At 29.3% G+C, this 18531-nt stretch overlaps 1 protein-coding gene across 5 annotated transcripts; it reads right to left on the bottom strand.

Annotated features, from left to right (window-relative positions):
* Window positions 1–8320: 8320 nt before the first annotated feature.
* Yeti (yeti) lies at window positions 8321–17922 on the bottom strand. 5 transcript variants are annotated; one of them, XR_004234432.2, is made up of 4 exons: window positions 17634–17922; window positions 16985–17368; window positions 16258–16837; window positions 8321–16171 (listed from the first exon to the last, which is right to left on the bottom strand). XR_004234432.2 is itself a non-coding variant. In XM_031970505.2 (3 exons), exons 2-3 carry the CDS (start codon window positions 17337–17339, stop codon window positions 16323–16325), a joined length of 870 nt encoding a protein of 289 aa, XP_031826365.1. In that variant the 5' UTR covers window positions 17340–17381; window positions 17634–17922; the 3' UTR covers window positions 8321–16322. The 5 variants fall into 5 exon arrangements, 3 of the variants coding, with proteins under 3 accessions (XP_031826365.1, XP_031826363.1, XP_031826364.1); XR_004234433.2 differs by having other exon boundaries at window positions 8321–14275; XM_031970505.2 differs by having other exon boundaries at window positions 8321–16837; window positions 16985–17381.
* Between the last annotated feature and the right edge of the window lie 609 nt (window positions 17923–18531).

Below are 18531 nucleotides of genomic sequence, written 5' to 3'. Positions count from 1 at the left end.
CGGGGGGTCGTTAAAACGATACGCAACTCCGTATCGCGTGTGTAGACACTTCGCGCCGGAGAATTAAGAAAGGATACTGACAAAAAGGGATTCGAATGGTTCCACTTCGGATCTCCTTTCTCCCCTTTTTACTATGCCTCTGGCTCGCATTAATTCGTGCCACGTTTCTTTCATATAATTGATCCACATACCGATCCGAGTGCTTTTAGTCACGAGTGGTGTCTGGGCTTTTGAGTAGACGTCTTCTTTTTACTTCATCGCCATGAATGAACCACGCCATCGCCGCACTAACCTCCACTCTTGCTGCCGATTCTTCGGTTATGATAGCCGAACGGCAAAAACTGTTCCTTTCGAGATAAACGAGCGCGTTAGCGAGCACTTTTCGCATTATGATTTTTCATTCAGCTAGAACGTTGCGGTTTGATGGATGAGGGAGAGCGTCAACGTTGTTCCCTTTTGCGAGATCGATCGCGTTATTTCGACGTTGGCAATATTTTGATTAATTTGTTTTGAAGAAAGTTATTGAATCGTTTTTAAATTTTGTAAATTTAGTGGTATATGTTTGCGGTGTTTCGAGTTAAATATGATTTGAATTGAAATTAAAATTAAAATGAAAAGTAGAAACATGACGTTGTTTGAGAAAAAAATTTTCAATTTACGTGAAAAATGCTGGTTTTTTATTCGAATTTTACAAAGAATATGTCCACGCCGGTTTTTCTGAAATTTGCATGAAAGGTAGTTTCTGTAAAAATATTTGACAGATATTTTTTATTGGTAGCCATTCATACTGAAAGGATGAAAAGAACCTTGGCAGATGACGTTAAAAGTATATATTTTGTAACATGTTCATTACTAGCGAATATACGTTTGTCACACAGGTATGTATCTGTAACAACCAACATTGTGTGTTTTAAACAAAAAGAAATTAATTTTACGTATATTTTTAAAGATTTATAATCCAGATCTATTTTTTCCCGAATTATACAGATATTTTATAATATGACATTTTATATTTACTAAAACATTCTAACTATGAAGACTGTGTTTGAAATAATTGTTGATAATAAATGTGTTAAAGATATGAAAATTAGTTATTGCAATAGTAAAAAATTTCTTGCTAAAACTAAACAGTTATCACACTTCTTTATAAATTAATTATAGAAAGAACTATTAAGTATTAGAATTCTTAATAAACAATTTTTACACAATATATATATATACATCATTGAATTTGATTTGCAACCTCCGAAAAGAATTACAAAATCAAATTGATTTTCCGATTATATCAACAAACTTGTCTGCTTTTATCCTCCATATCCTTCCGGTACATCAAAACCACATTTACAGAGAGAAATGTCTCGAACGAATCGATTATAGTACATTTATTTTGTTGCTAAACAGAGTCAGATCTTTTGCTCTGCAAGAAGCGACACATCATCAATTATGTTCATAAATCAATAATGAATATCTGAGTAAGTCATCCATTGTATACATTTATAAAGTCGCGTAGATGGATCGAAGGAATTACAGTGACAATACGAATCCATTAAAAGACCTTTATTTATGCACAGTTGAATTAAATAAAATTGATCACATTAATTTGTCGAAAGAATTGCTGCATCACTAACCTTTTTATTAAAGCTTTATATAAAAATAACAAAATAACGGTAAATAAAGAATAAAGATTTATAGATTAAGTTATTATATAAACATTTATATAAATTAAATTTTGTATTATTGTTTATTAAAGTATTATATAGCTTATCTTAATTAAAATTAATATTAAAATACATCAAAGTATTACTAATGAAAATAATCAATGTTATGAATAATTAACATGATTTCGTAATTTATTAGTTAACTAGTACAAGTTATAATCAGAGTAATTTAATTTAATATCGCATTTCTCATTATATTTTACCGTTACCATTTGTTAAATCTTTTCCGTCATTGAGTATGATGATACAAACACCGGGTGAACCGTTATATTCGAAACCAAGGTGCAATGAACAGAGTTAATTAATCAAATTTGATTATAAATGCCAAGATCTACTGCTCATGTGCGCTCTTACCAGCATAATGATTAACATGCCATAAACCCGCGTTAAAACGAATGCTACGACCTCGTCAGATGCGCAAACGGTAAATCTAAATTTTGAACGTGCTGTTCAACATCCTCACTCGTTTCATTACTCTTTAAGAAAGCCACCTTTAACCCTTTGAGTATAAACGTCGTCATATTGGTGACATTAGGCTGTTGTGGCTGACATTTAGAATGGGAAGTTGCAAGCAAATAATTGATTTGTTTAACCCTTTGCAACCCAGTAGCAACCAATTCTGAGATTCAGCAGAGCCTCGTGCGAATAATTTGATTTTTTTATTACGAATTATATTAAATTTTAGAGCTGATTGTTATCTATAAACTGTGAAATCTTAAAAATAGTTAGAATTTACTATAAAAGTGGACAATTTTTGGAAATCTCCGAAAATAAACAAATCACGCAAGAATTAGGTATTTCATTGCATTTGGTATAAAGTAAAAAGTTTTATAAATACGATAATGCGATGATAAGTAAAAAATGTTCGAATTTTTAAAAAAAATTACAAGCGCCCCTGCTGCCATTTTTTACACTGTTTTTACATGAACTATTTTTAATTTTGATTTAATACGAATCATTTTTCTCTTTGTATACTCTTGTTTCTCTTTTTTTAACATTTTTTTTTATCTATAACCTTCTGGAAAATATAAGCTTATTCCAGTTGCGTAGAACACCCTGTATATCGACAATAAAAAATACTTTTTTCTTTATCCGCTTTATTTATAAAATGAAATCAATAAAAATGGTTGCGAGAAGTGTTCGGTCCATTACAATTCATGGTGATCACGATGAAACTATTAAAAATGACCTGACAGACATTCGATTTAATATAATCCGTTCGAAGTTTAGTAGAACGATTATTAACAGATTGGATATGATTCGATTCGGTATAATCAATTCAGAACTTGGCAATGTCAATAATAATAATTTAGGTGACATTTAAATGAATGAGGCTCAATAAACTTACTATAACGAATTAGCAGTTAATCGACATGATATAGATAACTATGTAAGTATATATTTTCTTAGAACTTCCAAGAATTCATTACTCCTTATTTACATTTGAATGAGTATAAATGGTATAATATGTAATAAATATGTTGCTAATCATTCTTGAGATCTCATAAAATTTTAAGAATCACAGAAATTTCGTAGAATCTGAATATTCTAAAAGTGACGTAAAATTTTTTAAAGATTTACAGAGTTCGAGATTTCCTTAAATTCTCGAAATTTCACATTTCAGAAGTTTTTGAAGATTATGGTGCCTTGAATGTCAAGGTACATCAAAATATTATGTCTACTAACAGTTTACTTGAATTCCAAGAGTTTGAATAGTTTTTAGTATACAAGACGTGTTATGTTCTGAAACAAAAAGATAGAATGTTTATACTAACTATACTTTCTTATATTAAAATTATGATAGCATAGCAACTGCAAAGATAAGTATATAAACATTGTTCGAAAGCAACTTAGTAAACGTAACTTAATTTAACATGACTTTCATAAATTTTCTCGAAAGAAACATGATCGTGTAAATAGACAGGGATAAGATGATAATACATTTAAAACATGTTTATACTTCTTTCAATATTTCTTGAATTTTTAATCAATTAACATATAACATTGCTTCGTTATATTACTTTTTAAAGAGCCTCTTTGTAAATGGTTGAATTATAAGAAAATTAAAGTGATTCTAGTGTTTTAAAAGAAAAACCTATCTATTATTACAGCTGCAAAATTTAAATTAAAAGAAACAACAAAATGATACATATATATATCTTTTTACAAGATGTGAATGCTTATGACAAAAAAAATATTGAGAGTCCAGCAGTAGTGACTGAACGTGACACACGAATAATACTCGCTGCTTTATATTCTTACAGCACAGGAAAAGAAATTGTACGCGAGGCTAGGGTGGAAAGCAACATTCAAAATGTTCGTCGCGTGCTCCAGGTAAACAATATTATAGGATGAATAGAACCAAATTTAAGGCGAAGTCATTGCTAAAAAAAATATGTAAAAGAAGACGTCTGCTATTTGTACAGCAACACGTGTGTTAGCGGAATTGTAGAAACAAACCGTATTTTTGGACAACAAAATGTGTAATCATAATGCTATGAATGAGTTTTTTTATATAACACATTGTTGACCGATAACAAGTATACTCGTGTTTCTGCGATCCAAATAATTTATGAATTGAATTGTATTTACATTTACATTAGAGTAGGTTCCCCTATAACGCAGTTAACACTAAAATTACCGCACTTGCCAAAATGACGAATTTCGATTTTCTCGTTTCGCAACTATTGGTATTTTAAAAGTGGTAAAAATCTGAAATAATTTTCAAAATAAATAGTTTCACTTGGGTATTTTAATAAATATGTGAACAAATATATTGTTACAATTTTTTGAACTAATGATTTTCTTGTTTTTCAAAACAATCAATTGCGTTGTGTCAATACTTTGTGATCTTAAACATGTAAAGCTTTAGGAAAATGACATAAATTCCCGCGTTGAAGGATTCCCGAAACTTGTAACAACCTACGTACTGATGACTGCGATTCTGTTGAGTTTCTGGTATAAACCCAGCAGTCCCGAGAGGCAATTTCCGGATACTTGAATCACCAGCTTTCCATGTAAAGACAACATTTTTGTAGTATGCAACAACTTGTATCTAAAAATATATGTTGAGTCATTGGCGCGTTATGATCGGTAGCCTGGATATCAGTGACCGCGAAATTGGCAAATTAAAGCCAAATTTTCCTCAGTTTCGACTAAACTTTAATCAGTATTAGAAATGCATGATACACTTAATATATTGTAATCTGAAAACGTTCAAAATTTCATTAAATGATTTCTTAAATTCTTAAGGGGTTACATTTGTACTATCAATTCACAATGAAGCGTCCACAGAAAGATTATCAACAGACTAACACTCAATCTTATTCCATTTAACATCATTTTCAAATATTGAACTTCTTACTCAATTTATCTAAAATTTCAGTTCAATCTTTAAAGCCTCAGAAATTAATATTTTCATGGTGTTAACACTTCATCTACCGCATGCCTATTAATCGGCTTAACAATGGATAACTTATTAAAATCACGCTGCTTTAAGACAAAAGAAATCAGAACGACATAATGAGATTCCTTTATATTTTGATTTTAGAGTTACAAAGCTTTGCAAGTAAAAACATACACCTCTACGCCTCGGCAAAAACAGTATTGTCAACTAATAGTAAGTGATTGCCTTGATCAGAAGCAGTAGATGAAGTGTCAACCGTTTGAACATCAAGCGGCGCGACCACGCTTTTCTATAACCACTACCTAAAAGTGCCAGCCTATCGGTTCATAGGATTAAATTGAGTTTATTCATTGCTTTTCCTTTTAACTATTTATTTTTATCTTTTTCATTGCTTGCCCAGAAATTAAAAACCAGATTCATCACATTTACAATTTTTTTACGTGAAAATAGAAAAGCGTTTCAATTTCTAAGCTGAAACGAAAGAAGCGCGGTCGTACTACTTAGCACTTTTTGATCAGATTTTCGTGAGTTCCTGTGACATTCAACATACTTAACACTAGAACTACCCGTATCAGTCAAAATCACTGGTTCCGATTCCCTTCTTTCGTAATTCTTCATGTCTTAAAAGAATTAAATATTCGAAATGATTTCGAAAATATAGTTTCACTTGAATACTATAATGAACATCTGAAGAAACTGAAAATAATCTATTGTTACATATTAAATGTGATCATATTAAATGCTCGGTAGTCCTAGTGTTGAAACACTATTTAGAAGTAATTAGAACCCCCTACAACACGATTAAAATATTAACTTCCTCTTTTGGATACTGGCCCAACTTGTATTAAGTTGATCCTGTATGAGTTTCTTATAGAAAATCTCACTTTCGTAGCTATTTCTCAACGATTTTTAATCGCGTTATAGGGGGCCCTACTGTATTTGGCGAACGAAACATCAGTTTACAAAATGAATCAATTTTGTCATCATGTGTGGCGAATACAAAGTTCGTTGGGTTGCTTACAGTAAACGCATCATTAGTTGAGCCACGATCCTAATCTCGTGGCGCGCACGCCGTGCAGCGCCGCACCACGTTGATTCGTGTAAACTGGAAAAAGGTAACGAATGTACTTACCATCTGGAACAAGAGGTTTACTTGAAGTGCCCTGAAACGAATGGAGGTTGCTGAACGAACGCCCGCAGAGATATTCCGGTTCATGAATAAATTGCCGATGGCAAGGCCACAACTAACGGCCGCCAGTCTGGCGTCGATATTCCTGCTGCCGTTTTGCACACACGCCGAACACGAATCGGGCGCATGCACTGTTCCTCCGGTTCACGCGTCTTCCTCCACGCCCGCGTTCCACCAATTTCCTTCATCTTTATCTTTATCGCGGACCGCGATTCCGAGATGGATCGTAACTCGGCTTAACAACGTCCGCGACACGTTCGCAGTCGCGCACGCAGCGCAGAAAAATGGATGTCCCTGTATCCGAGAACTGGTACCCGGTATCTCCCGCTGACATTTATTTGGAAAATTATGCTCTGGCTCGCTGCTCAATTAATTCTGACCAAGACGCATGTACTCCGCTCTTCTTCCACGTCTCCTTCTGCTTTGGGCTCATCGTATTCGATTGCAGATTTGACTTTATAATCATATTTAATACAGTGTAGAAATTTTTGAAAATTTTGGGTTGATATGTAAATATATAATTAGGTGGTTATGTATTATAAAGGCTACCTTTGTTTTTAATAAAGTATTAATAATAATAGTAATAACAATGATGATGATAATAATGAAATATTAATAATGTGTTATAATATTAAATAAATACTGACCCTTGATCTTACCTCGGCGCGACTTTCAGTTAGGAAACAAAGGTGGTATAATACCTAAGTACTGATAATCGAGGTGTATTGTCGGGTTAATTAAGTTAAAATATTACACTACATGTAATAATTGAATTAAACTATGTGTAATAATTGAAGTGAAAATATTGGGACGGGTTTTTTCTTTGGGTTCGGGTTGGATTCCTGAGAATGTTTTGATTTTTCAATAGAGTCGGGTTTTCTACAACTTCTGATATTATAAAGGACAGGAATAGAGAGAAAATAGTAACTAAATATATAATATCAAGATGTAATATTGTATTTCATTTTTATGTGTAGGAATTCTTTCGGGAAACTCCACTCGACCCGACTCGATCATCGAGTTTCTGACATTTTAGGGTTCTCGCACACCTCTAGTAACTGCCCCTATGCCAAATCTGACTCGACGTCAGATTTATTCAAACATGTGCTTCTCTGTCAAAACATTTTTAATTTGTATTATATTATAATTACTATTTTCGGTAATGATAATAGAAAAATTGTGTACAGTGTTTCCTATCAAGTAACTATCTTTCGAAATAGATTTCAAATAAAATTGTTTTCTACAAAAATAATATATTTTCCGTTTATCTTGAAATAATTTCTGTATTTAAATTCTGTATAATGATATATATATAATGCAAAGTTGATTTTTACAAGCACAATACTTTTATATTACTATTAATCTTACCTAAGAAAACATTCATTTTCTATAAAATACATGTACCATTCTAATATATATTAAGTAACCGAAATCCTATAAAATTTATACTGTTAAAAGTATACTTATCTTATTTCACAAAAAATAATCAATGATAATATGAAATACAATTACTAGCATTACATTCATCGTTCAAACAATTAGTACTTGCAATAATAATTTTATCGAATATCCGAGTTGAAAAACCAGGTATTTAATCAGTTGATTAGTTCACACTCATGTACCAAGATAATTGTGTTGACACAAGTTTCATTCCATGTATTACAAGTATAATTATACGTGAATGTGTCTCGTAAAGAAGATAGGTTTGTTCTCTTTCACGATAATCGAACTTAAATTTTTCAGAAATCTGAACAGTATTACCTTTCAATGTACAATAACATATATAGAAAACAATAGGTTAGATTGAATTTATACATAAAAATTCAATTAAAAAAAGTTAAATAATTATGCTCTACCGTCAATAATGAATGAATATTAAACATTAACATGACTAAATGGTGAGAGGAAAATGAATGTAGAATCAGAGAAAAGGTGAAAGATTGAAATTCATTTTACTTTCTATAGCATGTGAGGTACAAAAGGGTTAATAAAAAATTTATGCAGAAATGACAAAATTGTAAATATATTATATATTTTCTTCTTTCCGAAGTACAATGGCAAACAACAGATAATTCGATTTAATAAACTAAATAACATTTCTATGTAAGATACCGGAAAATGACGAAAACATGTAAAGATCCCATATGTCCGGCAAATAAACGACTTTCCACAAGGTACGTAAAAAGTTCTAAAAAGATATTTATGAAATTCTAGTAAACTTTTATTTATATATAGCCACAAGGAACCTCAAAATGGAAAGTCAAAAAAATTAGAAACGTCTTTATCTCATAAAACTGGTGGTACCATAACGAAGAATCGAACGAAATCGAAAAGCAAGAAACCGAAAAACGGATCGAACGATCGAAGAACGATAGCAAGAAATGATGTAATAGTTTGCAAAAAGTATTGACTTTTATAATCACTTTTTCTGTTTCCAAGGTAATCTGAAAGTCATGACTCAGGTGTACTCGAATGAATTTTTTTATTATTTACAAGGTGTACTGAAAAAAATTAATGCCTTTTATATAGAAAAGTAATATAACTTTGAAATTCTTTACAGTCAATTTTGAATAAAATGTTCATCTAAAGTCACAATTTAAATTTATAAACATAGAATAAACCCGGTTTAATCTCATAATACATTATAAATATTAAAATTAAAAATTCTTCATTAATTGCATTTAGTATAGAGGAAATTTTATTTATCGTATACAATTATAAATATTTTTTATGAAATAATAGAATTTAAATTAATAATGACAATTTATCAATGAGTTTTTTAAATCTTCCTCAAATGATTCCCCTCCAAAAACCGCGTAAGTTTTTGAAAGAATACATCCTTCATCTTCAACATATATTTCTAATATTTTATCTAATTAATAAGCTTTTAATCCTTAAATATTCTTTTCAAAGGCTAAAAATTTCCATTTAATTATAGATTGAATTAACTCATCTATAAAAGTATGAATCTGTATAATCAGCCACATATCTAATGATTTAGTATTTGATTAAAATTTTCATAGAACGAATCTCAGTCACATTATTAAAAAATATAGATTTATATGTGAAAGTTTTCACATTATTTACAGCAAAAAGTGTCAAGCTTCAACAATAACTGTGGAATCTTCAACGTCGACGTCTACATCTCCCAAGATATGGTAAGAGGATAATAACTGTGTTAAATTATCTTCCTCGGTACAAACTCCGTGAGAAATATCGTTACTCAAAGTAACAATTTCTTTTCAACCTTGCATTCTTCAGAATCCCCATTCCCATACCATTTTAATGAATCAGCAAATAGCTTCTGATACTAAACTCGAGAATATTGTCTCATACTTCATCCAACGCAATAAGCATACGTAATTGGTGACATATACTACATATGGTGTATCTATATATATCTAGTATAACTTATAAATATTTTAAATCAAAATTGGTTCATTTGATATATGATAAAATGTAAAAGTTTATCAAATTTAACCAATTACTTTTATTTCGTTGTAGACTAATTTCAATTGATGCGAAAAGACACACATTTGAGACTGCTGTTATTCATTTTAATTATAGTTAGAGCGACTTTTTACTATTCTATACTAAATAAATATTTGAAGTTCAGTTTATTGAAAACATACGGCACTCAATATGAAATTAAATATGAAAAGTAAAATATGAGAACATACTTTTTTTAATTTCGAAAATTGTTAAACCAAATACAGCCTCTTATTGTTTACATTAACGAACTTCCCCTTTTTTTGTGGCAATTATAAAAGTTCATCAGTTATTTTTTCCTTTATTCATAAAATCATTTCATTCGCTTTTAAGAATTAACCACTGATTTAATCCTGATGAAATTAAAATTTTGATTCTCTTAATTCATAGAAACATTACAATTACACGAAATTATAAGTATCCTTTAAATTATAAACAATATTAATTAAGTCGCATAATTGCATGTTGCGGCTTTAATATATTTCAAATTGTCAACAGTTAAAACATGCCATTTAATTCGTTGTAGTTACATATACCCACTCTGGCCCAATAACACATTTTTTTATATAATTGCATTCAAAAACATCAAAGGTATATACAGAGCGAAAGTATTATTGCTCAATGAAAGCTACAAAAAGGTGGTAAATCTTATCTATAAGGTAAAAGAAGGAAGAAAACAATGATAATGTGGATAACATTATTTTTAACATGAATATCACAAGACCTTGTTCAAGATCCGTTTACGTCACTCAAGTGTATTTTCACAGAAAAGTGAGATGAAATACTAGATATCATTACTAAGCTGTTATAGTTTGCATCAAAATTCATTTGCCCAAGAATTTATTAACACTAATATATTTATTTTAATTCACTCCTGATTTAAATGTTATTTTTATTAGAAAATTTTCTTGAAAATATGACTCAACATTTGAACAAATGTGATCGAATCTTGGATAAATGTTACATCTAATAAGAATTTTGTATTGAATTTTAACGCAATATTTAATCTTATACTTATACGTATATATTTTAATATATGTTAAATATTATTTCTGTCGTTACACCTAATAAACATTCTTGATTATAATATGTACTTTACATTTTAATAGATAATATAAATGCAGATAAACTATATAAAATGTGTTAAAATTAATAGCATATGGTTTTAAAAACACAGAAATATTAAATTCAATTTTTTTGTTCGAAAACCTATACTATAAAGTACTATAAAGTATTTATAAATTAAAATATTTATAAAACAAAATGTTTTTGAACTACATGTTATTTCCTGTATTTTGTAACTGCAATACAATTTTTTTTATTTGATAGTACTTGACAATAAATTATGGTTCTACTTTGAATTTTGTGTAACAATTGTTCGATATTCACTTGAATAGTGTTTCGTTTAAGTACCTAACCATATAGTATAAAATATAACATTTTTTAGTTAACACTCTAATTGTACCCCTAGCAAAAAGCTTTCATCGAAAATAGTTAATGCGATTATTGAAGGCATTATTTACATATACATAAGCACATTAAAAACAACACAATACACATTTAAAGAAAAAATTACTATGTACATTATTAATAAATAAAAATAAAGAAATAAGTAAGTATATAAATTATAATATAATGCTGTATAATAATGTATAATAATGATGACATAATCATCGCACTAACACGTTTATGCTTCTATTAACTTACGTTAATTGTAAGAGCACATATATGCACTCTTGTGATAATAACAAAGTAAGTTGCTTATAGAACCGTTTTATTTTCTATAGACATTATCTGTAGCTAATATCCAAAATAACCAATTTATTAAGTCCTATTAAGTAATGACTTAAAAAATATTTCATAAAACAATTACAGTGTGTATTCATACACATATCAATAAAAGCAACAAGACAGAATAATCTTCATGAATATTATAATTGTTTTTAATGTTTAGCACATATTTTTATATTCTTATATAGTAACAATTGCATAATTTTTGCATTTTATTAAAGTTAATAAATATAAATAAAAAAGGAAACACATTGTGCAGTTCCTAATTATTTACATTAGTTTTTTAATTTTTGTTACGCCTTCATACACTGGACCTGACACTTACCAAACGTTGCGAAATGTTCTGGATTCTTTAAATTACAGTCTGCGAAGCCCGGGCTCAAGTAAACTTGGAAAATGGAATTCAAAGAAGTGCCCGGATGAAATGACAACTTGCCATTGTGACGAGCACAAGAGATCGATGGCTCGCAGCTCACAAAGCCCGGGAAAAACGAAGAAGGAAAAAGACAACCGGCGAAGAGAAAGCGATCAGAAAAACAAATTGATGTCATCTTTTTGTATATGTGTCAAAGAATCTGATTCAGGGAGCTCAAGAGGTTTCAAGTGCTCAAAATCGTGTACGACTCTAGGAAAATACAACGAATGCTGCTGCATGATGAATAAAGTGAGTAAAACATTAATTTTAATAATAATTACACTGGTATACTGTAGTTTTCATGCATTTGTTTATTTAAACACGTAAAACACAGTGAAGAAAAATGTTTCAGATGTTACATAAAACCAATTGTAAAATAAAAGTAAAAATAAAATATGAAAAATTGTTATTATGATAAAAATAATTCTTTTCTATTCTAGTCTGCGTGAAAATAATTTATAAACATTCGAACAAATTCTGTAGTGCATACATTACATATAGACGAAAATAATTATCAAATATGATTAAATGAACCACAAAACGCTAACGTCTCTGTTTTTATAGTTTTGGAAAAATTTAAAGTAACTGTAACCCGTCCGTTAATTTTCTACTTTAAAACACATTTTGTAATATACCTATGTGTAAGTAACAGATAGTTTAATTTTGCTTTTATATCTATTTTTACAATACTACCAAACCACAGTTAAACGTCTGTATAACATATTATTCAATCGTCCTGATAATTAAATAGCATTAAACATAGAATAAACAAACGTAAATACAGACATTTTTAAACTAAAGATTGAGAAACCATAATCACTTATAATGGTATTTTTAAGTTGATTTTTAGTAGACAATTATAGTTACTCGTAATATGGAAAAAGTTAAACCTTAAATAAATGTAACAATTTAAACGTAAAATATATCTGGTAGACGTGTTTTTATTGAAACTCGAAACTCGTACTGGACTATCCACGCATACCTAATGTTTTTGTATTGTATCGTATATCACGTAAAATTGAATTAAAATCATTGTATTACCTTTCAACATAATTTAAAATTAAACTTACATTTTCCATCACACTGTTACATACTATTCTAGAAAAATAGAAAACAAGGCAAGGTAGAGAAACCAGAAAATAAAACAAACTTGTGTAATTCAAAAAGTGGAAGCTCCAGCGGAAAGAAATTTCGTAATAAATGTCCCTGTCCTACGAACTCGAAGTTAGAATTGTTATAATAATATTAGTTATTATTATTGTTATATTATTAATATTATTAGTAATAATTATTCTCTTGGTAACGTTAGAACAAATAACCCACTTTTAATCACCGCTTAGGAACTCTGAAAATGGAGTTGCAAAAGGATTCACTAATTTGCGTAATAAAATGCACAATTTTAAACGTCCCTTTCATTGATATGGCAAACCAACATAAAGAAAATACAGATCACGTGTTCATAACAGAAACTGTTTCTGTCAAAACAAATTACATTACGAAAGAAAGAAGAATGTGTCTTTTAGTTTCTTCAAAATTTGGAAATCTATTTCAAACTTACATCGATAAGTAACGATAAATATGTTATTAACTTGCTAGTATAAAATGAAGTCATACATGTAGGTTGTAACATTAGACTTACAGATATTAATTACATTAATTAATTTACAGGCAATTGTTTTCGAAACGATAAGTGTACTATATACAGGTGTTCGAAATTAAAGGATTGGAAGGAAAATGATTTAGGATGTGCACTCATATCATTACACCAATCAAAGTCAACATAAATTGCTAACAAATAATATAACATTTTTTAAATTTTAAACACTTTTTTTGAAATTGTAAACACACTAAATTGATAGAATCTGTAAATCTACTGTTAACTTTGATTTTTGAAATAAAATAAAGGAAAAGGTTTTATGAAAAATACGTTAATGTACAACAAGAATTTTTGTTTACATTGAACAATTTTTTCTTTACTGTTAGAATTAATCAGACCTAATTAAATCAGAGATTTTTAACAAAATAAAGCAGTATCTACATCCATATGATGTATATTAACTTAAACTTTGGAGAAATTCCATGAAATTTGTGGTATTTTGATATCAGATTTTTTGTTATGAACCTTACAATTAAAAGATCATTCTTGGAGAGGTTTCTAAATTAATTTCTTTTCAGCCCTCAACATAATAATATGCCTCACTCTAATTTGTGTCCCATTCGAAACTGTGGTTCTAACCGTTCTTTGAAGAAGCAAAATCACAATGCATCTGTAAGTATTTAAAGAAACATAAGTATTGATGTACGAAGGATCTAAGTATCTCTGGTATACTTGAAACTATAAAAAAAATTCTGGAGATATTAACTACAGTGTTTTGAGAATAAATCAACAAAGTTTTTGTCCTCGAAGGGCAATATCATATTATAGAGAATTGAAAAAGTACTCAATTTTAATCTTATTAAATTTAGAGAAGTAAAAAAGTTTTAAATGCGTTTCACTTACGACAATTATAAATATACTTTTTTTTATTTTTGAAGGTGTCAAGCATATCTTAAAACTAATGTTAGAATTTCAATTATAAAATAAGTAATATAAGTTTTAATATTAAGAAATTAATACTGTTTTATATTAAGAATTACCAAGACACTATCATAAAACTGATTAAAAGCTTTTATATATTTTAAATAAATTTAAACTATAATAATAACTTAAATAAGTTTAAACTTTTTTGCTCCTGTATTTCTTGATTTAGAGAAGTCACTATTTAGCTAATTACTATTATACTATAAACTAACATGAATTAATTAATATATATCCTATGATACGACTTTGAACCTGAAAAGTGAAAATTAGAGAAAAACTTTAAATGTTCGACTTTTTTCGTTCGAAATAAATCTTCATAATATTTGATGTGTTTTCCACGTACATTTAAATGCAATAGATACATTCAGGTGCTCCGTTTTTCTTGGCTTACTGTTTAAGTAATAATACCTATGTATAAGTAATGAACTAAACTTCAGAATGTATGGAATGTTTTTATATTTCAGAAGAAAAGAATAGTTAAATTCCATAAATAAAGATCAATGATGGATCGATTGTTACTAATTCTTTCATTTGAATTTGTTTTGAAAAAACTGTTATAATTGCTCACAGAAATATTGTTGACTCACAAACTGGCACGTGTATACTTGAATAATATGAATGTAACTAATAAATTCTTGCTGCATAATGATATAAAGCAGTGTTTGATTTAAAGAATCTATTACATGACATTTAAAGTACTGAAGATTTATTTTGTGATAGAAAAAGTACACAAGGATTTGATGAAGACAGCAAAACTAAAAGTTTTGTCTAATATTACTCTCAGCCAATATATCTATAGACCTTCTCAATATTTTTTAATTCTCTACATTGACACAGTACACGACATGAAACAATTGTTAAATAGTATTCGATGAGCTACAAGCATGTCTTGTACGTATCCATATGATATATTTTACACATAATCTAAAAATTATAACCTGAGCCAAGAATTATATATGTCAGATTAACTTATCATTCAGTAAACTATAACGGAATATCTTGCACAGATAATCATTCAATTGTTTACAGGATATATAATTAACACATACATATATCACTGAAAAAGTATAAAATCATTACTGTAGTTTTTCAGTTTGAATAACGGTCTGTGCTCTCATTTCATGTACCTTTCTTATAAATATGGTAACATGTCTTGAATGACTCGCCAAAGGCAGTGATTGTAAATGAAATTAATGTCATGATCATTTCTAAGACACATACTCATAAGTATTCGTTCACTGTTCAAACAGATTCTTATCAAATACCTACACTACGTATACTGTGTTAATCATTCATTTCTTTCACTGAAACGGAATAAAAACATTTCTGGAGTATGTGTTATTAGAATATATTGGTTTCTGAAGCATCAAGCTTCAAAGATCCTGCTTCGATGCGAAGTTCTGTGATATAGTAGACCGAGGCTTAGCTCGCAGATGGTAAATTAAACTATTATGTAACACACTGTACTCTTCTTAATACATTGGAATGATCAGTCTCTTCTCACAGAATAGGCTTTCGACCGCATTGTAAACAGATCCAGCCGATTGTCAAGCCAAGCGAGGCAATCACATTTTTATATATGCTATGAGATATTAATGAGTGTTTCAGGAATTAAAATTAAATATGTATTACAAGCGTTGGAATCTGGCAAGTCTAATTAAGATATACCTTTTAATGTCATCTTAGATCCTCACCAGTGGGGAAGAGACATGTGCAAAGATTATGATATAAATTCACCGTGTACTGCGCCTATTAGCATTACGTAATTGTTTTTCAATTTCAAATTGTCGTAAGTCTGCCCTCTGCAGAAAATCTTGACGTTCTAAATATCCATCTTTCCCTTTGTTGTGAGTAGTAATTTCTTCTTCCAAATTTTCGCTCCTTTTATAATTATCCCAATCTAGCTTTGACTTTTCTAATGTACTGATTTTGGCTTTCTTCCCTATTTGACCAAGAACTGAAGAAATGCCTCCCAAACCAGCTCGTTTAAAACCTTTTCCTCTTCCAGACCCTTTGCCTACAGGAGAAGCAGAATTACCAGTTTTTTCTGACTTATCATCTGAAGAAAACGATAATCTAGCTTCTGCAGAATCTATTGACACTTCTTTCTCAACTTTCACTTCTTCTCCAGCAAATTCAAATACTTTAGTTATCTTTACTTTTTCTTCAACTTTTGGTTTTTCCAAAGGAGGGGATTTTTCTTTTGCTTTATTTGCAGAGTTTTGTGGTTTGGATTTGTTCACAGTTCCTGCAACAAATCAAAATATACACATATAAAAATCGATAATAATAAAACAATTCAGTAAATTATAATGAATATCTTTATTATTTATACTAATAAAATTAACATTTCAAAATATAAATATACATATAAAGAGAAGTATAAATTATTTACCTGTATCTTTCATAAAATCTGCCCAAAGAGAATCAGCTCTTTTCTTTTCCTCTTCTTCAGTAAGTTTTTTCTTTTCACCGGATTCTCGTTCCTCTTTCTCTTCTTCCTCACTATCTTCTTTCACATTTTTCTTTGGTTTTCTACCCCTTTTAGCTTTAGTTTTCGTAAGCTTATTTCGTTTTTGTCTTTGTTTTTTTGTAGTTTCTCTCTTATTTTCATCATTTTCATCCTCAGGACCACTTTCTGCATCACCTTCAGATTCTACCTCTGAAACAGCCTCATTATCTGCACCATCAGGAACATAATCTTCATCATCTTCATCAGAATCAGAGGGTAACTGATGTTCCTCAGTCATATTAAACTAAAATTTAATTGGTCAAATATCTGCAATAAAAAACTTAATACAATTTTATTCTAATACATCTTTGTATTAAGAAATAATAATATAATTTTAAAAATATAAATTGAATAGGAGAAGCTATGCAATTTCGGTAAAATGTAAATAATAAATATGTTCAAATTTTAAACTTCCTTTCCTCTCGTACACAAAACTACATTAATACGTCCTAACCTCTTTAACACATGTAATTTTGTAACTAACAACAAGCTAATAACAGAGTTATTGATGTTTGCTATTTTTGGAACTTACGTATTCTATCAACAAAATAAATACGGCGTTTCGCACAAAAAATTTGGTTACTCGAGGAACCACCTTCCGGAACTTTCGTCAAATTATTCTCCTCGTTTCTTCTTTATGTATGAAGATGCGTTGATTGAAAATCGTTAACCTTTTGTAAATATGTAAAAAAAGCTTGATACACGTGAGAAAATCACAAAAAATTAATGACCAAAGAATATGAATCGACTTCCGATTCGCAAATTCGTTCGATAGGCATCATCAGCCATTTTCACTTATGTGCTCAGTGTCCTCTTCAGGAATATAGTTACAACACGTTGCGCAGCATTGCAACGTGCCAATCGATTCGAAACGTTTTTCTGAAAAAAAAAATCAATTTAAACATACCAAAAATCCAATAATAATATATTCTAAGTCTATAAATCCATAAAAAAATTCCTTTTGTATAAAAAGAACTTAATTTTTTGTGAAATTTTTTTATAATTAAATTACACATTTATGTAGTCAAACTTCATTAATACTCTTTTGAAATTGAAAAATGCTTCAAAACTAAGCTAAAGAAATTTAATCAACACACTGAAATTCGAAATAGTACCTAAAAAATGTAGTATAAATTTTGGTCTTAAATATTTGATCATTTCATTGAAACTAGAATTATTCAAATGAAATATTTATGTAAATTTCTATTAATTTCACATAATTCTTATTTCACTTTAATTATTACAATTTAAATTATGTAAAGGCCAACTTTACCGATAATTTGTATATTTAAACTTGTTAGTAGCATTCGAGTATTCTCTATTGTATACTTTATTCCTACTATACATATGCTTATTATGACCTGAAAGCTATGCATTTGACGCATAGATTTAAACGATAGGAAAAGCTTCTATGGAATATAGTGCCTCTA

Source organism: Nomia melanderi, chromosome 7, assembly GCF_051020985.1.
Source record: "Nomia melanderi isolate GNS246 chromosome 7, iyNomMela1, whole genome shotgun sequence".
Lineage (NCBI taxonomy): Eukaryota > Metazoa > Arthropoda > Insecta > Hymenoptera > Halictidae > Nomia > Nomia melanderi.
Note: the sequence above shows the minus strand (reverse complement) of the source record. Positions and strands in the feature narration are given on the sequence as shown.